The sequence below is a fragment of the Callospermophilus lateralis genome, chromosome 9 (assembly GCF_048772815.1).
Source record: "Callospermophilus lateralis isolate mCalLat2 chromosome 9, mCalLat2.hap1, whole genome shotgun sequence".
NCBI classification, from domain to species: domain Eukaryota; kingdom Metazoa; phylum Chordata; class Mammalia; order Rodentia; family Sciuridae; genus Callospermophilus; species Callospermophilus lateralis.
The window spans coordinates 101,613,335-101,638,205 of record NC_135313.1 but is presented as its reverse complement, the minus strand read 5'-3'; the positions used below and the strand labels follow the sequence as shown (position 1 = coordinate 101,638,205).

The 24,871-nt window shown below is 34.5% G+C and overlaps 1 protein-coding gene across 3 annotated transcripts in view; it reads left to right on the top strand.

Moving 5' to 3' along the window:
• Positions 1 to 24,871, top strand: part of Ptpn4 (protein tyrosine phosphatase non-receptor type 4) — a 180,840-nt gene that overhangs the window by 37,364 nt on the left and 118,605 nt on the right. For all 3 annotated transcript variants that reach the window (XM_076866759.2, XM_076866757.2, XM_076866758.2), the window contains exon 2: positions 9,222 to 9,376. In XM_076866759.2, coding sequence (XP_076722874.1) covers positions 9,239 to 9,376 — 138 coding nt within the window. In that variant the 5' untranslated portion in view covers positions 9,222 to 9,238. The remainder of the gene's footprint in view (positions 1 to 9,221; positions 9,377 to 24,871) is intronic.

Sequence of the window (24,871 nt, the reverse complement as noted above, 5' to 3'; positions counted from 1 at the left end):
TATTTTTTTTTCCTGGGGGCAGATTTGCTAATGACAGATTCTTTTGTTTTTTGTTTTATTTCTGGGAATATTTTAAATTTTTCTGTCTGTCTTTCTAAGCAGTGCTGGAGATTGAACCTGGGGTCTTGTGTGTGCTAGGCAGGTGTTCCACCACTGAGCTGCATCCCAGACCATCCTTCATTTTTTTTTTTTTTTATTAGTTGCTAATAACATTACAATGATCTTGACATATCATACATTTGATTCAAATGGGGTACGTAATCTTATTTTTCCACGTGTACAGATTGCAGGATCACATTGGTTATACAGCCACGTTTATACATACAGCCATACTAGTGTCTATTGTATTCTACCACCCTTCCTATCCCCCCCACCCCCATCCTTCATTTTTTTAAAGCATTGTTTTACTGTACAAGGAGTACAAGGAGTTCTTTTTGACAGTCTTGATAGTCTTTTTTTTTTTTTTTTTTTTTTTTTTTAGTAGTTAGTATCATCCCACTGCCTTTTTACCTCCATTTTTCCTGATTAGATTTTGCCTCTTCTCTCTGTTGATGCTCCTAAGATTTTGTTTTTCTTTGGCTTTCATCAATTTGATTACAATGTGTCTATGGGTGAGCATCTTTGAGTAGGTCCTAGTTGGAGAACATTTAGCATCTTGGATGTGTACTTTACTTTTTCTGACCCAAGTTCAGGAAGTTATATTCCTTTATTCTGTCTTCTTTCTGTTTACTTTCTGTCTGTCCTATTAGGTATAATGTTGATGAGCTTGGTGGTGTCTTATGTCTCAGGCTCAGTTTATTTAGTTAGTTAAATTTTTTTTTTAGTTGTAGATGGACACCATACCTTTATTTTATCTTTATGTGGTATGAGGATTAAACCCAGTTCCTCACATATACAAGGTGAGTGCTCTACCACTGAGTTAAAACCCCAGCCCCTCAGTTTATTTTTCTTTGTTCATTAGTCCTTCTGTTGTTGAGATTAGATATTGTTAGTTAACTTCAAATCAATTGACTCTTCTGTCTTCTCAAATCTACTGTTGAACCCTGACATTAAAATTTTAGTTTAAAAAATATATTTTTAAAATTATTTTTTTCAACTACAGAATTCTGAACTGCTTTTTAAAAAAGTAACTTCTGTGCCAGGCATGGTGATCCAAACCTGAAATCCTAGTGTTTTGGGAGAGTGAAGTGGAAGATAACAAATCTGAGGACAGCATCAGTAACTTATGAGACCCTGTCTCAAAAAGTAAAAAATTCTGGGGCATCGCTCAGTGGTAAAGTACCCCAGGATTGAGTCCCCAGGACCAAAAAAAAGTAATTTTTATTTTTTTGTTCATACTCTGTTTGGTGTGATATTATTCTCATGCTTTTGTTTAGTTCATGGTAAGTTTTGTTTTTTTTTTTTAACATACTTACAGTATGTTATAGTATGATTTAATTTTTTTTTTTTTTTTTTTTAGTAAATTCAATGTCTGGACATCCTTGGGGTAATTTCCATTCATTCCTTTTTATTGCCCTATATGTATGTGGATCATAGTTTCATGCTTTTTAGTTTGTTTTTGCCAAACAAACTTAGAGTGGATGTGATTTGAATGTGATTTTTCAGCTTCACATAATTGGAAACTAAGGTTATTTATTGTTCCTTTATTGGTCTGTAGAGATTGTAGTAACAGAGCTCAAACTACTAATTTCTGTCTTAACATTTTTTTAACCTCCTTAATAAGTGAAGCACAGAAGAATAATAAAATGATAAGTGTGATTATCTCAGAGACATCTGCTTCTTGGGTGTTTGGAAATATTTTATTGCCAAATTATCAGATACATCTAAGATTATCAAACAAATTAACCAGTCAAAGAACATTCTTTAAATTAATGATAAACCTAATATGAGTCCTTAGAAGCTAGGCATGGTGGAGTACACCTCTAATCCCAGCAGCTCTGGAGGCTGAGGCAAGAGATCATAAGTTTGACACCAGACTCAACAACTCAGTGAAACCTTTAGCAACTCAGCAAGACCCTATCTCAAAAAATAAAAAGGACTGAGGATGTGACAGTGTGCCCCTGGATTAGGTCCCTGGTACTGGAAGGGTTGGGGGGAGATTCCTCAGAAATAAGATGTATGGTAATGACAATTATTTACTTATTTATTTATTTTTTAGTTTTAAAGTTAGCCATTGAAAAGGGAACGTCCACACACACAAAAAAAATATCTACAACTGACATCACACTTTACGATACAGTTTGCACAGTTCCTCTAGATTCTTTTAAAAAGCCTTTGGTCCCATTATGTTCTTTTCATTGAAAGAGATGCACTCATTATTCTTAACATCTCCGCCTCATTTATACGAGAATATTTGAGTTGAATATACAGTCATCCTCTGGTATCTATGGGGGATTAGTTCTAGGACCCCAGAAGTTCCAGGACCAGCAAATCTGAGGGCGCCCATCTGAGGGGTGCCCAGATTCCTTATATAAAATAGTGTGGTATTTGCATAAAATCTGCACACATCCTCTTGTATACTTTAATCATTTCTAGTATATACTTAATACAAATAAATGTTATGAAAATGGTTGTAATCCTGTAATATTTAGGGAATAATAAGAAAAAACATGTTACATGTTCAGTACGGACACAATTTTTCTGAATATTTTCAATGCATGATTGGTTGAATCCAGTGGTGCAGAATCCACAGATATGGAGAGCTGACTTTTTCAGGATTTAGTTAGAGAAATCCAGTTTTCCTGCATCTTTGTAAAATTGTCATTGTTTATTTTATATTTTACTACTCACATAAGTATATAAATGATATCTCATAATCTTAAATTTTCATTTCTCTAATGATATTGAACATTTTTTTATGTATTTAATTGGCATCTGAATATTTTATTTGAAATGTCTCTTCATGTTTTTAGCTCATTTTCTATTTGTTTTCTAACAATCACACTTTGAGAGTTCATTAGATATTCTAGATACTAGTCAGATAAGTAGTTTATAAAAATTTTTTATAGAATGTAGTTTCAAAGTTTTTGTCCTCTTAATGTCTTTTGCACTGAATTTTAAAGGTTTTTTTTTCAGGGGGAGTACCCACAATTAAACCCAGGGGTTTTTAACCATTGAGCCGCATTCCCAGCCCTTTTAAAATATTTTATTTAGATTTGTCACTGAATTGCTTAGGGCCTCAGCCTCCCAATCCTTGGGATTACAGGCATGCGCCACCATGCCTGGCAGAATTTTGAAGTTTTGATGAAATACCCAGTTTGTCAGTTTTTTTTTTTTTTTTTTTTTTATGTTTATGAATCATGCTTTTGGTGTCACATCTTAGAACATTTCACCAAGTGTAGGTACTGAAGATTTTTTCATGTTTTTCTTTTTTTGGTGGTGGTTGGGGGGTAGGGTTGGCCACTGGGGATTGAACTCAGGGGCTCTTGACCACTGAGCCTCATCCCCAGCCCTAATTTGTATTTTATTTAGAGAAAGGGTCTCACTGAGTTGATTAGCACCTTGGTTTTGCTGAGGCTGGCTTTGAACTTGTGATTCTCCTGCCTCAGCCTCCTGAGCTGCTGGGATTACAGGCTTGTGCCACTGCACCTGGCTTTTTTTTTATTTTTAGCAGGGAGCAGGCGATGTTTTCTACTGGAAGTTTTGCAGTTTTAGGTTTTAAATGTAAATTTGATTCAATGAGTAACTTTCGCTATGAGGTTTAGGTTGAGGCTCCTTTTTTATTTTGGGTATAGCCAACTTTTCCAGCACTATATGTTAAAAATGGCATCTCTTCAGTGAATGGCTTTTGCACCTGTACTTATTTTGCCTGTACTTATTTTAGTTCACTGACCCGTGTATCTCTGCTCCTATTACCACAGTCTTGATTACTGTAGCTACATATTAAATCATAAAATCTGGGAGTGATGATTCCTACTTTGTTCTTATTTGGGGTAGGAGTAGAGTAGTTCCCTTTTTTTTTTCTTTTTTTCAAAATAATTTTCTTTTTTAACTATTCTGATTGCTTTGCTTCCCTGCTCTTCCCTCCGCCACTCCCCCCCCGCCCCCCAATATTGGCAGTTAAACCCAGGATGTTTACCATTGGGCCACATCACTAGCCCTTTTTAAATTTTGAGACAGGGTCTCACTGAGTTGCTGAGACTGACCTCAAACTTGAATGCTCCTTCCTCAACCTCTTGAGTCACTGAGATTATAGGTGTGTGCCACCATGCCCAGCTATTTCCTTTGCTTTTCCATATAAATTTAGAATAATCTCTATCTGCAGAAAAAGCCTACTGGGAATTTGGAGAGAATCGACATCTTTATTATATTGAGTCTTCCAATTCATGAACATATTATGTCTCTCTATTTATATAGATCTTTGATATTTGTCAACATTTTTTTTTTAGTTTTTAGCATACAATTTCTGTGTTTTGTTAGATTTACACTTAATTTTTTAAATTTTTTGTTTAGTAGTTGAAATGGGGTTACATTTTAAATTTGACTCCGCATATTTGTTTCCAGTAGAAGCAAATGAAGTTGATTTTTGTATGTTAGTGTATCCTGTGACCTTGCTAAACTCACTACTTCAAGTGTTTTGTAGATTCCTTGAGGTTTTCTACATAGACTTCATGTCATCTGCAAATAGTAAGTTTTATTTCTTCCTGTTTATGCTTTTCCCCCTTACTTTATTGCCCTGGTTAGGACTTACAGCTTTAAGTTGAGTCAAGTGGTGAGAGCAAACTCCCATCCTCGTTTTGTTCTTGGGAGAAGACATTCAGGTTTTAGCGAATCATTATGTGTAATGCTAGCTGTAGGGTTTTTTTTTTTTTTTTTTGGTAGACATCTTTAATTATGTTGAAGAAGGTTCCCTTTATTTCTAGATTTTGAGAATTTTTATCATGAATGGGTGGTGGATTTTGTCATGCTTTTCTGCTTTGGTTGGAAATATTGTGATTTTTAAAAAATTCTTTTAATTCGCAGGATAATACTGGTCCCATAAAATGAGTTGAGAAGGGTTCTTTCCTCTTTTGCTGTCTGGAATAGATTGTGTAGAAGTGGTTATTAACTTTTTGTTAAGTAGTTGGTATAATCCTCCAGTGAAGCCATCTGGGTCTGAAGAGTTATTGGAAGTTTTAAAATTATAAATTCAAATTTTAAAATAGTAACAGAGCTGTTTAAATTATCTTTTATATTGGTTAAATTCTGCATTTTGTGCCTTTTTAGAAATTTGTCCATTTTATGTGTCAGACTATTGTACTTATGTATAATAATGGATTTCTGGTTTTTATTTCAGTTCTACAGTTTTTGCTTCATAAATTTTGGAGCTCTGTTGGTGCATTCACAATTAGGATTGCTGTGTCCTGGTGAATTGACACTTTTATCATTATGTACTATCCCTACATGTTCCCAAGAATTAATTGTTCTAAATCTGAATTCGACTTTATCTGATGTCCATATGGGCACTCCTGTTTGTGTGTATTAATGTTTCCTTGATAAGTCTTTTCCCATAATTGCACTTTCCACTTGCCTATATTGTTAAATTTGTGGAGAGTTTCTTGGAGGCAGCTTACAATTTGAGTCATGGTTTTGTTTTGTTTTTTTCCCCTCCTTTGCTAATGGCTGACTTTTAATTGGTGAATCTTTGTATAATTTTTTTATTTGTTTTAATTTGTTATTCATGACAGTAGAATGCATTTATGCACTTTGATAAGAATCTTTTTTTAAAAAAATATTTTTAGTTGTAGATGGACACAATACCTTATTTATTTTCATGTGGTGCTGAGGATTAAACCCAGTGCCTCATAGGTTTGAGGCAAGTGCTTTACCACCGAGCCACAACCCCAGCCCTAATTTTTTCTTTTTTTTGGAGTAGAGAGTTTTTATTTCTTTTTTAAAACTGTTTTTATTCAAAATTGTTATATATGACAATAGAATGCATTACATTTCATATTATACATATGGAGCATATTTTTTCATATCTCGGTCGTATACAAAGTATATTCACACCATTCGTTGTCTTTATACATGTACTTAGGGTAATGAGATCCATCTCATTCCACTATCTTTTTTTACACCCCTTGCCCCCTTTCTTCCCCTCCCTCTCCTTTGCCCTATCTAGAGTTTTTCTATTCCTCCCATGCTTCCCCTCCCAACCCCACTATGAATCACCCTCCTTATATTAGAGAAAACATTTGGCATTTGTTTTGTTGGGATTGGCTTACTTAGCATTATATTCTCCAATGCCATGATTTTATTCTCTTGTATTGCTGAGTAATATTCTGTTGTGTATAAATACCACATTTTCTTTATCCATTCATCTACCGAAGGGCATCTAGGTTGGTTCCACAGTTTAGCTATTGTGAATTGTGCTGTAATAAACATTGATGTGGCTATGTCCCTGTAGTTTGCTGTTTTTAATTCCTTTGGATATAGACCAAGGAGTGGAATAACTGGGTCAAATGGTGGTTCCATTCCAAGTTTTCCAAGGAATCTCCAAACTGCTTTCCATATTGGCTGCACCATTTTGCAGTCCCACCAGCAATGTATGAGTGTGCCCTTTTCCCCACATCCTCGCCAATACTTGTTGTTGTTAGTATTCTTAATAGCTGCAATTCTGACTGGAGTTTTGATTTGCATTTCTCTAATAGCTAGAGATGTTGAACATTTTTTCATATATTTGTTGGTTTGTTGTATATCACTTTCTGAGAAGTGTCTGTTCAGTTTCTTGGCCCATTTATTGATTGGGTTATTTGTTATTTTGGTGTTTAGCTTTTTGATTTCTTTATATACCCTAGAGATTAGTGCTCTATCTGATGTGCAAGTGGAAAAAATTTGCTCCCAAGCTGTAGGCTCTCTATTTACCTTGTTGATTGTTTCTTTGCTGAGAAGAAGCTTTTTAGTTTGAATCCATCCCATTTATTAATTACTGATTTTAATTCTTATGCTATAGGAGTTTTATTAAGGAAGTAGGGTCCTACTGCAGTATGATGGAGATTGGGGCCTTCTTTGTCTTCTGCTAGATACAGGGTCTCTGGTTTAATTCCTAGGTCCTGAATCCACTGTGAGTTGAGTTTTGTGCATGGTGAGGATAGGGGTTTAATTTTATTTTGTTGCATATGGGTTTCCAGTTCTCCCAGCGCTATTTGTTGAAGAGGCTATCTTTTCTCCAATGTATGTTTTTTGCACCTTTGTCTAATATAAGATAACTGTAATTATGTGGGTTAGTCTCTATTCTGTACCATTGGTCTACCAGTCTATTTTGGTGCCAATACCATGCTGTTTTTATTACTATTTCTCTGTAGTATAGTTTAAGGTCTGCTATAGTGATGCCACCTGCTTCACTCTTCTTGCTTTAGCTATTCTGAGTCTCTTATTTTTCCAGATGAATTTTATGACTGCTTTTTATATTTCTATGAGGAATGTCATTGGGATTTTGATTGGAATTGCATGTATAGTACTTTTTGGTAATATGGCCATTTTGACAGTATTAATTCTGCCTATGTACTTGATGAATCTTAACATGCTAAAACTATTTCTCATATTACTTTTATACTTATATAATTATTACTGGAGGTAAAGTCTACCTGGTCCCTCAGGATCAGCTAATTAAGCCGAGGGACAAAAGATGTTGAGGCAAGGAAGTTGACCTTGACTGAAAAACTGACTCAATAAGAAGAAAGGGGAATCATGTATCTAACACCCTTCTTAAGGGGAATTTGATCCAGGTAGCTTATATAGGTGGTTGATGGGTGTTCCCAAGCTGATGGGCATCTTCCTGCAGCTGTGTGCATCTTCCTGCAGTTGGAGGGCAGATGATGCACATCCTACCCAGATAACTTAGTTATGTAGTGTTTTTTGGTTTCTGTTTCAGAAACAAAGATCACTTATTATTCCTTTGGGCTCTCTCTCTCACTGATTAGTTAACATAATAAACCATGGACAGCCTAGAGTGGCTATTTGGAAGTTTGTATAATTTGAATTGGAATGTAGCTTTCTTGTGGGGGTGGGGTGGGAAGACCCTTTTGGTCATGCCAGTTAATTGTCAGACTCCCTGTAATGGAAAAGAATATCCTTCGTTTAGTTATATACTATAAACACAGGCTGTGAAGATAAAATGTCTGCAGTTCTTTGTTTCATAATGTTGACTTACTTTCAGCTTTTACCTATTGACATGAATAGAAATCAACTTTAAATGAATACCACTGATTTGAAATGTTTCTTTTTTTATTATTACTATTTTATTTACTCATTTTCACATTGCTTACTACTTTTCTTTACCCATATTAAAACTTCCTAAATACTTACATTTCTTCCTACTTTAGTTTATCTAATTGATTTTAAGGTAAAAACTTTATGAATTTTAAATGTTGAATCAAGGAATATCTGAAAAATGTTTTGAGTTTTCTCTAACATGAATGTTAGTTTTCTGGATATAAAAGCCTGTGTTTCTGTTATTTTTCCCCCCAGAACATTGGAGCTGCAGCTTCATTGTCTTAACATGTAGTTGATATCATTATGATTTCTGTTCTTTTATAGACATTCTGTTTTTCCTGTTTTCTTAAGTTAAAAATTCAGAAGCAAAGATTGGTAGGCTTAAGTTTTCTCTTTAGTCTTTATTTTGTTTTGTTTTGTTGTTTTAACATCTTTATTTATTTATTTTTATGTGGTACTGAGGATCGAACCCAGTACCTCACATGTGCGAGGCAAGCATTCTATCACTGAGCCACAACCCCAACCTAGTTTTTATTTTGTAAGGACTAAGTTTGAGGATAGTTAAAATGAAGGTTATTGTTATATTTAAAAACAAAGAAAACCTCCCGTTTTCCTAAAATCTTAAGTTTTCTAGGGAATGGCCTAAAAGTTATCTTACCTTTTGTCATTCTACAATGATTTTAAATACTTGCATCAATGAATAACATTCAGCTTCCTGAGGTGGCATTACCCTCTCCCTTATTTATGTATGTATTTTAAATTGTAATGTGACTTCCTGAAATTTTAGAATATTGAATTTTCTTTGGAGCAGTTAAAAATAAAGCCTTTTTTAAGGCAATAAATATTTGTTTAGATGATGAAATATATATTTGTGTGTATATGTATTTTTTTATACCTACAGTTCTTATCCTATTGTTTCAAAATTTGTTAGTTTCCCAAGTTTTAATTTAAAAAAATAACAATTATCTTTTAAACAACATTGTGTCTTCCACAGTCCTTTTATTTGGTGATTTTTTTTAAAAACTTAGATCTTGTGTGGACAGTAATGACCTCACGTTTCCGATTGCCTGCTGGCAGAACCTACAATGTACGAGCATCAGAGTTGGCCCGAGACAGACAGAATACAGAGGTGGTTTGCAACATCCTTCTTCTGGATAACACTGTACAAGCTTTCAAAGTTAATGTAAGTATATTATTTTTTCTTCTTTGAATCATCATTATCATCATCATAACTACTTTTTAGTCTGAATTTAAATGTATTTTAAAACTAGAATTATTAAGTTGTGTAGTTTGAAAAGTTATTCAGATATGAAAGTCTTTGATACAGGTTTGTGTTAGGTATGTGTTCTCATTCAAATTGGGTGTTTTAAAAAAATCTTGCCCACTGAACACTGTTAACAAACCAGAAATAGTATGTGGGTGGTTGAAGGTACCTGAATGGAATTTGTTCTCTAAAATAACTTATATGTTTCCATTGTAGTCTTTCTTGAACTATCTGTAAAACTTTTGCTAAATAAAGATAATTGATATTCCTGCTCTTGAGTATTATCTTAATATTTATTTATGCAATTTGTGTCTAGCTTCATTTGCTCATTGTTACTTGTGAGTTTCATCCATTTGGTATTAATAATAATAGTTCATTTTCATTGCTAGACAGTTGCCTTTTGTATGAATGTGTCACAGTTTATCCACTTATTTATCTGCTTGTCAATTTATTGTTTATATATTTGGATTGTTTCTACTTTGGGCTGTTGCACTGAGCATTCTTGTACACATATTGATATACAAACAAGGATGTATTCCCCCCTTTTTTATTTTAAAAAATTTAAATATAAAGAAAGAATTAAAAAAATAGTACAATAAATACCCCATGCCCTTTACCAACATGTTTGAGAATATCATAAAAGGATTTACTGTGTTGAACTTATAGTAACATTTTGCACATTTGCTTTTTTTTTTCCCCAAACTTTCTCAAAGTAGTAGATTTCATCCATAGTGCTTTAGCATCCAAAGAGACTCCTGAATTAATATAGTACTGTTATCACACCGTGAAATTTACTATTATGAAAATAATAGTTTTTAATATTAATATTTAAACTGGAATTACTCATTTCGAAGTATTCACTATGACATAGCTGTTTTCTTCTGAGTAATTGAAAATGCTCATCTTTATTTATCGGTTTCTTAAGTTCAAACTGTTGTATATTACTGTACAGCAGAATTGCTAATTTATCCTAAATTCCAAGCTATTTCACATCAGAAAAGAGACTGCAGATTGATGAAAGGCACATTAATAACCTTTGAGATATTTTTAGTATATACAACAATTCAGTATGTCTTTTCTACAATGTTGAACTTCTAATTTTTATTTCTATTCTATCATCTACTAATAGATAGCAACTATGTAAAAATATTATGAAATGAAGGAAATTTTGCTTCGTAAAAATTTCTGATTAATGGAAACTCTTTAAGTATCAAACAACTGGTATAAGAAATGGTACTCTTTTTCCTGATATTAACTCATTAGAATTAGAAAACCAGGATCAGAGGTCTCAAATCCCTAACTAGCTTGCTAGTTGAGGGTCATAAACTTAAAAAAACTCTTGTTGTAAGTTGATGTTAGTTAATATTTTTTTTTTAAGAGAGAGTGAGAAAGGGAGAGAGAGAGAGAGAGAGAGAGAGAGAGAGAGAGAGAGAGAGAGAGAGAATTTCCAATATTTATTTTTTAGTTTTCGGCGGACACAACATCTTTGTTTGTATGTGGTGTTGAGGATCGAACCTGGGCTGCACGCACGCCAGGCGAGCGTGCTACCGCTTGAGCCACATCCCCAGCCCGATGTTAGTTAATATTTTGTTTTCATTTTAACTTACAGTTTGTATTTGTTTTGTAGTATCATAAAAGGATTCTCTGTGTTTCCCATCTAGCATAATTTTTCTTTTGATAACTTTAATTGTCAAATTATTAGCAAGGCCTTGTCCACCGCCCCCTACCCCCCAAAAAAAGAACCAAACAAACAATGGGCCAGGGATGTGGCTCAGTGGTTAAGTGCCTCAGCCTTTCAAGTAAGTACCAAAAACAGCAACAATGAAAAACTCAACCATTTATTATCCCCAGGAATTCTTTTTGTTATTTGGGGATTCACACATGAATGCTCTGTCTGCTCCATTATATGTCAGGCCTCAGCTGGAAGACTCAAAGGCTGGAGACTATCCACAAACAGGGAAACCTCAACTGGGACTGAAGCATCTATATATGATTACTTTGTTTACCTTGGGCTGCTTCATAGCACAGTAGCTGGTTTCCAAGGGTGAGCACTCTTACATAAAAAGTCAGACTGGCTGGGCGTGGTGATGCATGCCTGTTATCCCAGCAGCTCAGGAGGCTGAAACAAGGAGGATCATGGGTTCAAAGCCAGCTTCGGCAAAAGCAAGGTGCTAAGCAACTTAGTGATATACCCTGTTTCTAAATAAAATACCAAAATAGGGCTCAGTGGCCAAGTGCCCCCAAGTTTAATCCCAGGAACCAAAAAAAAAAAAAAGAGAGAGAGAGAGAAAGAGAGACTGTAGCCATATTACCTTTTCTTAGCTGATGCTTTGAAGTCTTATAATGTTATTTTCACCATATTTTGCTTGTCAAAGTTTTCATAAAAGGCACACTCACAGTAAAAGAAAGATAAATGTGCTGTCTTTTGAAAAAAGTGACAAGGTTCTGGAGGATCATGTGATCAGAAATACTGCTGTGGACTTGTTAAAATATAGTCTGTCCATTTGCCCATTGGTGGAGACATCTATCTTGCCCTCACCTGGTCACCCAGCTGCCTTAGTAGCCACAAACATTAATTCTCATTTTCTCATCATAGCAAGACTGCTTGCTATTTGGTACTTGGACTTTCGTTCTCTATAAAGATATTGGAAAATACCCTCAAGGTGAAAACCAGTGTGGAACTAGATTCATTCAGGTTTTTTTCTCCCAACTATCATAGCCCTGCATAGGTTATTATCCGTTGTCTGCAAATTAGATATATATTGGTTCAGCTTTTCCCTCCCTCTCTCTCTCCCTCCCTCCCTTCCTTCCTTATTTTGATAGCATTGGGGATTACATGTCCAGCCCTTTTTATTTTGAGACAGATTCTCACTAAATTGCTAAGGTTGGCCTCGAACTCTCAATCCTCCTGTTTTAGCCTCCCAAGTGTGTGGAATTTCAGGTGTGTGCCTCTGTGCCCAGAAAGTTATCTACTTTTTCATTAGTCTTTTGAATTCTACACACAATTTTTTCTGTATCAGTTTGTTTAGTTTCCACAAAGAAAAGCAACAGGTGTTACATATGAGGAATTACTAATGTTATGATAAAATTTTTCTGAATGTTCAGGCATTTCCTTTTGGTGCTTCTTTTGGTTTGTTTATGATATGCTTTAAAGCTTATAGTTTTGGCTGTTCTAACAAGTTATTTAAGTTTGCTTGTTTTTGTTTTTTCCTCAAGTAATGGATTTGGAGATAGATAGGCACTAAATAAATTTAATACTTAATTTTAACAGTAATTTTTAACGACTTACTATATATTATTTTTTTCCTTTATTTTTGTGGTAGACAAGTACTCTACCATCAAGCTATACCCCTAGCCCATGTCAATATTTATTGATATCATTCAACTTTGAATCACTATGGGATAATTTGCATTTTTCTTTATTAAGAATACCTCATGCGGAAAAAACACTGGTTCTGCAAAGAACTAAATAGATCTGTCCCTGGATTTTAGGTATTGAGGATAGATTCTAGGATACCTGTCTGGATTTATGTAGTCCTGGATTGTAGGCTATTTAGATATCACAAACAGATAATCTAAGCATAAAGTGATGTAAAAATTAAGACTAAAAATGCTGTACAAACAACTGAGACAGGAAGCACTGTGGTGTAGGGAGACAGCATAGTGTAGTAAAAACTGCATGGGCCATAGGATCTGAAGGACAAGATTTGCATTCTGTTCTGCTCTATACTTGATCTGTGACGTAGTCTGTCTTATTTGACCTTTGAGGTATAGTCATTTTGTTCAAATGAATGCAATTGAGAACCAAAGAATATAACTGATTTGTGCATAGATTTCAACCACTTACTTCCCTTACTATTTTTAGCCTTGTGCTTTATCCTGCCTTTTCTTTATACTTGTGTCTCTATTGGGGCCTTCTCTTTTGGATTTGCTTCTTGTTTGTATTCTTTGTGGATATTTGAATTAGCTCTGCTGTCTCTTTGATGTTATTTCCATCTTCTGGAGTGTGTTAATATCTCTGATATCTTCTCCTCTGTTGTTCTTGTGGTTTTAACAGCTTTCTTTTTTTCCACAAACAAATGGGCTTTCCGGAAAGAATAAGTAGACATGTCCAGTCTATCTCATTTAACCGAAGGTTTAAACACTTTTAAACAGCAATTGTTTTTCCTTAAAAAAATATTTTTTCTTAAAAAGAATTTAAAAAATGGGTAGTTATATGTAATACAATTTGAAATCACATTGCATTAACATAAAGATTTTATATTTTGGGCTGGGTGTGGTGGCTCAGGGAATCTCAGCAACTCTGGAGGTTGAAGCAGGAGGATCACAAGTTTGAGGCCAGCCTTAGCAACTTAGCAAGATCCTGTGTCAAAATAAGAAGGGATGGAGATATAGCTCAGTGGTAAAGCAACCCTGGGTTCAGAACCCCAGAACCAAAACAGTTTTTTATTTTATTTTTTTGTTTACCTCTCACCCACTTCCATTGTACTTTTGGGGGGGAGAATATAACAAAGTCACACTTTGTCATCAAGCATGTAAATATTGCAATCTTGCTTCAATATTCATTCTTCTACCCAAACTGCTTCCTCATTGATTATTATCTAGTTAAGAAATTCATCAGTTTATGAGGGCTCATTTTGTTTGTCCTCTAGAAGGCTTTATAACCATTAACCTCTCCTTACTTCAAAAAAGCTCTGTTCTCTTCTCCAATCACATTCTGGATCTGCCTCACCTATTCCTTGTATTTTAATGTTCCTTGAAGATTTACCATTGATTTTTGTTTCTTTTACTTTCATTCTTTTCAGTTGCTAAAGATTATCATATCTATTATATTCAGTCCTGATATCTTTCTCCTTTTTTATGTTTCATTATTCAAAAATATTTTACAGCACAGTTCACAATATAGCTAAAAAAAAAAGCTAAACTCTGGAACCAACCTAGATGCCCTTCAGTAAATGAATGAATTAAAAAAAATGTGGCATATATACACAATGCAATATTACTCAGCAATAAAATTTTGAGAATAAAATCATGGCATTTGCAGGTAAATGGATGGAAATGGAGAAGATAATGCTAAATGAAGTTAGCCAATCCCCAAAAAACAAATGCCAAATGTTTTCTCTGATATAAGGAGATCGACTCATAGTGGGGTAGGGAGGGGGAACATGGGGTAATAGATGAACTCTAGATAGGGAAGAGGGGTGGAAGGGGAACTGAGGGGGCAGGGGGTTAGCGATGATGGTGGAATGTGATGGTCATCATTATCCAAAGTGCATGTATGAAGACATGAATTGGTATGAATATACTTTATATACAACCAGAGATATGAAAAATTGTGCTATATATGTGTAATATGAATTATAATACATTCCACTGTCATTTATTTAAAAATATATATTTTTAGTTGTAGTTGGACACAATACCTTTATTTTGTTTATTTAGGTTTTTTTGTTGTTGTTGTTTAATGTGGTGCTGGGGAACAAACCCAATTGCCTCACTCATGCTAGGCAAGAGCTCTACCACTAAGCCACACAACCCCAGCCCTCAGTCTTGATATCTTTCTATAACTTGAAACTCCAAAGACATCCCAAAGAAACTTACAGTGGTTTTAAGATTACATTTAATTTTTTGTAAGTTTTTTTGTTTGTTTTTTTTGGCCAAGAGAGTGAGAGGGTATGTAATCCCTTTATTTGAAACTTGGTGATCCTTTGGATTTCTTGCACAATAGAATCTAATGGAAGAGATGTTAGAGGACTTTCTGGGGTTTGTTAGAATATATTGTTCAGCTTCTGCTGCTGTCTTGTGGTTAACTCATTCTGGGAGTGCGTCTAGCTGCAATGTTAAGAAGGCTGACTCCCTTGTGGCCACACTGGTGGAGACCCAGGTAGACGGCATATAGAGAAAAAGATGGCTGAGGAATCCCAACCTAGATATTAGACATGTGAGTGAAGATACCTCTGAGGCGATTCCTGACCATGTTACTGCTCCATATGAAATTCATTGAGTGAGACTTAATTAAATGAACTTAGGAAGTTATTAACATACCATTTTAACATACTGTTTTGATGTGGCTTGTTAGATTGCAGTAAATAACCTGTATTCACATTTATCAGATCCTAAAATCATTGTCATCTCCCCATTGAACTTTAGTCTTTGTTTGTCCTAGTGTCATCATCACCTATGATATAACCTTTTAAACTTTTGTTCAATTCTTTGGCTCATTTAAAAAAAAAATCTTCAAACATGTTTTAAGGGGTTAAGGGTGTAGCCCAGTTGGAGCATTTGCCTAGCATGCATGTGGCCCCAAGTTCAATCCCTAGCATTGCCCCCTACAAAAAAAAAAAATTATTTCTTTTGTACACAACATAAAATTGACCATTTAAATTAAAGAGTACAATACAGTGGCATTGAGTATATTTACAGTGTTGTACAACCATCACCGTTATCTATTTTCTTAACTTTTTCATCAAATTCTGTACCCATTCTACAAATACTAATTTTTCCCAGCCCATAGTAACCTCAATTCTACTTTTCCATCCCTATGAATTTGCCTTTTTATTCCTGAATAATTTCCCATGTGTTTATTATCACATATTGTTTATCCATCCTTCTGTTAATAGACCCTAGGTTATTTTCCTCTTTTGTCAATTGTGAATTAATACTGCTGTGAACATGGATGTACAGGAAAAAAGGAAAGAAAAAAGGAAAAGAAAAAAAGGAAAGAAAATAAACAAAAGACTCATCCTTGAATTAAAAAAGAAAAAGAAAAGGGGATTTTCTGAGAAAAATTTATTTATAGCCATGAGACATTAAGTGTTTTTTTTTTTTTAAAAAAAAAAGAAAAAAGAAAAAGAAAGAAAGAAAGAAACTCTTTCTCGAAACCAAGGTAAAAAGAAAATAAAAGAAAGGTGGTAGTGGGGTCTTATGAAAGTCCAAGTGAGATCAGTAGAGTAGAAAAAAGGGACCAAGGGCAGGAAGGAGGGGAGGAAAGGGGGAAATGCTGGGAAATTATATTGGCTCAATTATTTTGTTACATTGTATGCATGTACGAATGTAAACAATAAATCCCATGACATTCAACTATAATGCACCAATAAAATATATTTTCCTTAGAGTTGGGTGTTTAGCTTAGTGGTAGAACACTTGCATAACATGCCTGATGCCCTAGGTTTGATTTCCAGTGAGAGGTGAGGGAATCCATATGTTTCCTTGTAAAAGTTTCATGGTTTACCTATCACATTTAGATCTATGATCCATTTGAAGTCTATTTTTATATGGTCTGACAAATTCTATAAAAGATTTTAGGCATTGAGCACCCAAAATGATCTGTTGCCTGTTCTTCTTTGTTGTTTTTTTAACAACCCCTTAGAAATGTTAGAACTTAGCCTCAAGGGCTATACTAAAAATAAATGCCGGATTTAGGCTTTGAGCCATATTTTGGTGACCTCTGGATTTGCATGGGTCCATTTGTGTGTTTTATGTTCTGTTTCCCTGATCTGTGTATTTACTCTTTCTAAAACCCCATGTCTTGATTATACTTATACAAATTCTTGAAATTAGGTAATGTAAGTCCACCACTTTTTTCCTCCAAGTCTATTTTTCTTTTCCAAAAGATAACCTTGACCTAATAACTTTTACCTTGTACCTATTTCTTTCCATATATATTTTAGAATCAGATTTTTTATATCTTCAACAAATCCTTCTGGGATTCAGGTTGAGAATTGATTGTGTTGAACCTATACATCAATTTAGAGAGAATAGGTATCTTAGCAATAATGTGTCATCTGATCCATATACATGGCATGTTGCCTTATTTGTTTATTTGATTAGTGTATGAGTTTATAGCATCTTGATCCTGAACAGATTTTGCTAGATTTATATCTAAGTGGGTTTTTTAATATTATCATTTTTAAAATTTAGATTTCCAACTATTTATTACTTATATATGGAAATATAGTTGACTTTGTAAATGGACCTTGTAACTGTCTCACTAAACTCAATTCTAAGACCTTTTGTGTAGAGTCCATTGAATTTTTTATAAGACATTTTATTTGAAAATACAGATTTCCTTTCTCTCTCCCTTCCTTCCACTTTCCTTCTCACAGGCAGTCCATATTCAGCCACTCTCATAAAAAGTGAATTTTATGCAGTTTGATAAAATTGGGGAGAAGCAGCTAGTTTGCTTCTCCCTTTACCCACAGAAGCCTTGTAGAAACTAAAGCCAAGTGCTATACATATGTAGATTTAGCTAGGCTGTGCTTAGCAAGAGAACAAGTCAGTCTTAATTTCCTTCCTGTTTTTCCTCACCCTGAGGATATAAAAGCAGTTATGAGGAAGTTGCTTTTAATTTCAAAAGGAATGTGTTTCCTTTTTTCCCATTCCTTTCTTTTCTGGCTACACTAAGGGATAAATAGGAGTGATGAGAATGGAAATATTTCTTGTGTTTTTGATTTAGGAGCAAAGTGTTGAGTCTTACATTTGAGCATGATGATAGCTTAAGATGTTTTGTAGATGCCCTTTATCTATTTAAGGAAGTTCTCTTCTGTGCCTACTTTAGCAACAGTTTTTACCATGAATGGATGTTGAATTTCATCATGTTTTTTTCTTCATGATCATTGGCTCAAGTTCTTATTTAATTCCCTAGTATAGTGAATTACAGTGATCGGTTTTTGATTGTTGAACCAGCCTTGCATTCCTAGACTAAACAGAACTTGGTCATGATCTGTAATCCTTTTCACATTTTGCTGGATTTGATTTTGCTAATTCTATGTTGAGAATTTTTGTGTCTGTGTTTACTGGGGTTGTTATTATGTAGTTTTATTTTCTTGTAATGTTTTGTCTTTTAGTATCAGGTTAATGTTAGTCTCATAAAATTAATTGGGAAATATTTCTTTCTCTTATGTTTTCTGGAAAAGATGGTATAGAATTGGTATTATTTCCTCCTGAAATGTTTGGTAGAATGTGTGTGTGGGGGGGTGTATTTTTTTTTTCCAGCTAGCTTTGATAATTTGTGTCTTTTAAGAAATTGGTCCATTTTACCTAAATAGTCACATTTTATCTGAATAGTGCACATACAATATTTTGTAGTATTCCTTTCTTATCTGTAGAATCTGTATTAGTGTCTGTAGTTCTTTTATGATAGCCCTGCTCACTCACTCTCTAGCTAGTATGTTATCAATTTTATTGATTTTGTAAAATCAGCCTACAATTATTTAACTCCTTAGTTGCATCAATTTCTGTTCTTATTATTTTCTTTCTTCTCTTACTTTGGTTTAATTTAGCTCTTTTTTAATATCCCAAGGTAGAAGCCTAGGTTATTGACTTGCAATTTATTTTTTCTAGTATAAGCATTTAATGCTATAAATTTGGTTTATTTGATTTAAAAACTTTCTGCAGGTTTCTTTGATTGGTATCTGCTTTCTCTTTTTCCTGTCCTATAACCTTTAATTTTTGCTTGAGCCTGTTGGTCATCTTTAGGGTAAAGGCTGTCCAAGTCTCTTGCCCATTTTATAATTTTTTAAAATTATTATTATTGTAAGAATTATTTTTTCTGGATCCTGGGTTGGGTCGTAGCTCAGTGGGATAGGGTCGTAGCTCAGTGATAGAGTGCTTGTCTAGTATGTGAGAGGCACTGGGTTCAATTCTTGGCACCACATGTAAATAAATAAAGGTCCGTTTACAACTATTAAAAAAAAAAAAAGAATCCTTTTTTTCTGGATCCAAGTCACTTATCAGGTATTTGATTTGCAGATTCCCCCCCCCCCCCATTCTGTTGGTTGTCTTTTTCCTTGGTGGAATTTTTTGAAACAGTTTTAACCTTTGATTCTAATTTGTCCCTTTTTTTCTTTTGTCACACATGCCTTTAGTGTCATATTGAAAAGAAATTGCCTGGTCCTGGTCACAAGGATTTACTCTTATATCTTCCTCTAAGATATTAATTTTAGGTACAAGATCCGTTTGAAGTTAATTTTTCACAGGGTTGAGGTGTAGGGGTCCATTTTTATTCTTTTGTATATGGATATTCATTTATCCTACCACCATTTGTTGATCCATATGAATGGTTTTGTTGCCCTTGTAACATCAATAAACATAATAGTTTATATGTGAACTCTAATTCTTTTCTTTTCTGTTGCAATGTCTGTCTTTATGAATATGTATATTTATGAATGTGTATGTGTATATATATATCAATTTTTTTTTGGTTGGGGGGGGGCGGTCCATACTTAGAATTGCTGTGTCCTTGGTGGTGAATTGGCCCTTTTGTCATTTATAATTCCACTTTGTTTGTATTATAAACTCTTTTGCTCTAAAGTCTACTTTATCTCACTTTAATATAGACACTTTTAAAAATTTTCATATATAATTTTTATACCTTTATTTTATTTATTTTTATGTGGTGCTGAGAATCAAACCCAAGATCTGGCACGTGCTAGGCGAGCGCTCTACCTGGCAAGCCCCAGCCCCAGCCCCAGCCCCAGCCCCAGCCCCAGCCCAGCCCAGACACTTTTTTTGATTAGTGTTTGTATTGCATTTTTTTTGGCACATCATTTACTTTCAGCCTATCTTTATCATTATACTTTTTGAGGTTTTTGGAGATTGCATATCTTTGGGTCATTTATTTTATTTTATTTTTTGGTATTCACTCTTGCCAATCCCTGAGTTGGAAATTGAAATTTTATTTTCTTTGCAAGTAATTTGTAGATGCCATCATCCCAGAAACACTTTAAGTTTATTTTTTCACTTGGAATTTTCAAACCACATTATATAGCTGACAAGACAGGAGAGTTTTAGTTTTTTTAATTCTTTGTTTTGTTTTTCTTTGCCATTGTAAATGGCATTATTCTTTGTTTATTTTTACTTTGCGAGTACAGCCTACTTAAAATTTGGGTCTTTTATTTTCAACCTGAATAAACTTTGATTTTCATATATTATATGTGGTCAAAGCAAAAGCTAGAAAACTTAAGGACTGGGAACTGATCATAACATTTCTTACTAGTTAGGCTTCCTAGATCCTTTTTCGCCCCATGCTAGATCAGTAATAGATTAAAGCAAAGAATATTGAAAATATTTCATCTGGCCATTTTATGGCATATGGGAGGATTTTATTTTCCTAAACATACAATCTCCTTCACTGCCAGAAATAGAAGTCATATCTTTATTTGCACAGGAGCTTTTATTTTAATACAGACTTATCAATTCTTTATTGTTCATACTTTGGGCTCTTTCTGAGAAAGCTCTCTCAACTATGAAAACTAAAAGATATTCTTGTATAATTTTCCCAGAAAAAATATTTAAAAACATTTTTTTGCTACTGGGGATTTAACCCAGGAGTGATTTAGCTAGGAGCTACATTTCCAGCACCCCCCCACACTTTTTTTTTTTTTTTTTTTTTTTTTGAGACAAGGGTTCACTAAATTGCTGAGGCTGGCAACGTGTGATCCTCCTGCCCCTGCCTCCCCAGTCACTAGGACTATTTGCATACCTCACTATACTTGGCCAGAAATTTTAGTTATACTTTAAATTCATCTTAAATATTTGTTTAACTTGAGAGATAGTATTGAAATTTTTTTTTAAAAATCTTGCCCTGACAGTAAGGAGGTATTTGCATGTGTTTTCTCCCTCATACTGTTAATGTTTTACATCATTAATTACTTGTGCTGCACTTGTGACATCTGTGAAATCCTGATATCTTTTTTTTTTTTACCATGATGTCAAGTCAGTTAGCTGATATTGAGGGTTTTGCATCTCTATTTGTGGGATTTGCCTTTATATTTGCTTTTACTCTTATTCCTTTGAATCATAAGACTTATTGGGTAACATTTCCTGTTTTCCTATTCTTTGGAATAGTTTAGATAAATTGGACATACTTTGGAAAGGTTATTAGACAGGTTTGGTAAAGCTGTCTCTGGTGACTTTTAAGTATATGAGATTTTAAAGTACTTACTAGTTTTCTTTAATGTATGTAGGTTTAAGTGTTCTACCTGTAGTTTTTTTCACTTTTTTTATTGTCCCTTTAATTTGCTGTTCTGAAAGTACTCTTAATCTTTATGCCAGTTCACATTATCTGGTTATTTTAGCTTGACAGTAAGTCTTTATATGGGATAGAGTAAATGGTTTTATATTTTAAGTACTCTTAATCATTTAAGTTTGTAATCTCTATAGTTCTGTTGTTGGAGTTCTGAATGGGGGGGGTGATTCATCTCTGCTAGCTTTTGCTATTGATAAATTGATTCTTCTTATGCCTTAGAATTTTGGGTTGTAACCTTGTTACCCAATAAGCATTAACTCTGAGAATCATCTATAGTCAGGGTTAAGAATGTGTTTTTGACTCATGTTTTATTTTTACCTAGTTTTAGTCTTGTTGTTGTTGTTTTACTCAAAGTTTTCCCCTTTGGGGATTTTATGAACAGTCAATAATGTAAAATCAGACTTTATACTTATATGAAAGCTGCCTCATGGTTAGGAATTTTCAGAAGAGGCTTTTCTTCATTCAGATCCCAGGTAGAGGCAGCTAAACCTCTTTGTGCTCATCTGGGCTGGAGGGAGGACTTGCCCTTCCGGTTTATTTTTCATGGAGAATGTGGCCCTAGGTTATTAGTGGAAAAGTCTTAGTTTATATCTTGCCTTATTTGTACTCTGGGCCTGAACATTGTTGTACCTGTGTGTGATAAGCCCAAATTGCTTCTTGTTTGTCTGTTCTTCCTTCCTTCCTTCACCTCCCTTCCTCCCTCCCTCCCTCCCTTCCTTCCTCCCTCCCTCCCTTCCTTCCTCCCTCCCTCCCTCCTTCCCTTCCTTCCTTCCTTCCTTCCTTCCTTCCTTCCTTCCTTTTCCTCCCTCCCTCCCTTCCTTCCTTCCTTTCCCTCCCTCCCTCCCTCCCTCCCTCCCTTCCTTCCTTCCTTTCTCCTTTCCTCTTTTTGGTACTGAGGATTGAATCCAGGGGCATTTTCCACTGAACTACATATCTAGCTCTTTTATTTTTCATTTAAATTTTTGAAACCATGGTCTTGCTGAGTTGTTTAGGGCCTTGCTAAATTACTGAGATTGGCCTGGAACTTAGTGATCTTCCTACTTTAGTCTCTCCTGAGTTGCTGGGATCATAGCAAATTACTTGTTCTTTCACAAGCCTTTCCAGGCAACCCCAGCACAGTTTATACCCAAGTTCTGTTTCTTTCTTTGTGAATGCTGGAGATTTTGTGTCAGATTAAGAGTGTAATCCTATTTTATATTTTATCCAATTTTATATTTTATCCAGCATGTCTAGATATTTTGTTTCATGACTTTTTAGATCATCTAGTCTGCCATGTTGCTGGAAAGGAAGTTGGTGTTTTAAAAGAGGATATACAAAGCAATTGTGTATAGTTAGCTTAAATAATTTCCCCCTAAGATGGGAGGACCAAATATAAATAGCCTTTCATTGTTGACCAAGGCAAAATAATTATCTGAAGCAAAGTATTGCATAGTGGCTCTGGGCAACTCTAGACCCACATAACCTGGCTAGAGTGTATAAGCCTTGCCACTTAACAAACCTGTATAATCTTTAGAAGTCTGTGGTATCTCCTTGTGCTTCTTCACTTTTAAAGAATCTTAATAGTGCTTACGTCATGTTTCTTTTTTTTATGTTTAAGTGAGTCAATACACATATACTTTACAATAGTGTCTGACAATCATTAGTATTCAATAAATGTTAGTCATTATTATTTTTATTATATTACTATGAACTTCATTAACCATAACGCTTACTTCTTGAGACCATTTTTCTGCATGGGATAAGTTTTTCATTGACTATAGGAAAAACTATAGAATTTACACTTTATTTTTAGAAGGCTGTATTGCTTTTTCCTGTTCTGTTTTATAAATGAGTTTTCTGCATAGAAGGAAATCAGTTGCCAATTCATTAAGACACTAATAAATTTTAAATTTTCCATTAGTAAGTAACCTTTTGTTTTCAAAACCATTGGTTGTTTTTCTCTTAAATTTATGTTACCTATTACTAATCTCTTTTCCCTAACCCTCCAATGAAAAACCTACTCCTGTGATATATTTTCTTCATCCAGAAAGGTGATCAGAAATCATAGTATGATAAGGCTCTGAAGTATTCATTCTTTTTTTTTTTTTTTTTGTGGTACTGGGGATCAAACCCAGAGCCTCATACTAGGTAAGTGTTTTGCCTCTGAGCTACCCCCTGAGCCCTTCAGTCACACTTGAGGGTCATTACTATGACTTTGCACTAAATATTATGGAGGGAACTCTTTTTGTAACTTTGTCTTACTCACCTGCCTAACCTATTTCATAACTGTATTTTTCATTTATGGAAAATATTTCGTCCTTGGGGCTGGGTCTGGGGCTCAGAGGTAAAGCACTTGCCTAGCATGCGCAAGGCCCTGGGTTCGATCCTCAGCACTACATAAAAATAAAATAAAAATATTGTGTCCACCTATAAATAAAAGATAAATTTAAAAAAAAAGGAAAATAGTTCTACCTATCTTCAGGACAGCATCTTTAAAAATTTGAAATCTTAGTGTCACAAGGGACATCAGAGATTGTCTAGTTGTTTTCAAACACTTTTTAATAGACTTCTTCTTTTCCTAATAAAGGTATACTCATGCACACATGAACTGTATATGTATAATGGATCATATTATAGTTAGTAGTTAAAGTGAGGTGTCTTGGACTTTTCTTTCTCATTACATCAGCCCTGAGAACACTCACTGAACCTCAACAATACTACACAGCATAATCTGGAACTACTGATCTAGTCTTTCTCATATTTTAGGGTCCATGAAATTGGCCTGCATGGAAAGAAAAATTCACCCAACACCACACATTAACTAGCTAAATAAGGACTAAGCCTAGTGTTTACTGTTTCCATTTTGCTACTTTCTAAAGCATTGCCCTGTTCCCTCTGCTGTATGTCTGAAGAGCTGCTGCTTCATCTTCCCCACAGCCTTGTCTAACGCTTTAGAGATAACCCTTAAATGCCCTGTTCTCTAACTGGTCCTTTTATAAAATAAGAAAAACAGAAGGATTGGCAGTACTTCCAAAGACCAAAAGCCACATACACTTTATAATTGCTTCTATATGCTTTTTTATCATTTAATTATTCAACTAACCACTGGGTACAGTTGGTGCTCACCTGTAATCCCAGTGACTTGGGAGGCTGAGGGAGAGGATCATGAGTTCAAAGCCAATCTCAGCAACTTAGTGAGACCCTGTCTCAAAATAAAACATGGTTCAGTTGTTAAACACCCCTGGGTTCAATCCCTGGTACAAAAAAAAAAAAAATTCAACAAACCAAATATTTATTGATGTCCTTTTTTGGACAGACTTCTTAGAATCTCTGGTACATTCCAGAATTCTCTTTCACCTGTCATGTTATTCTTTGTTTAGATACTGGGCAGTTTTATCTGCTTCAGT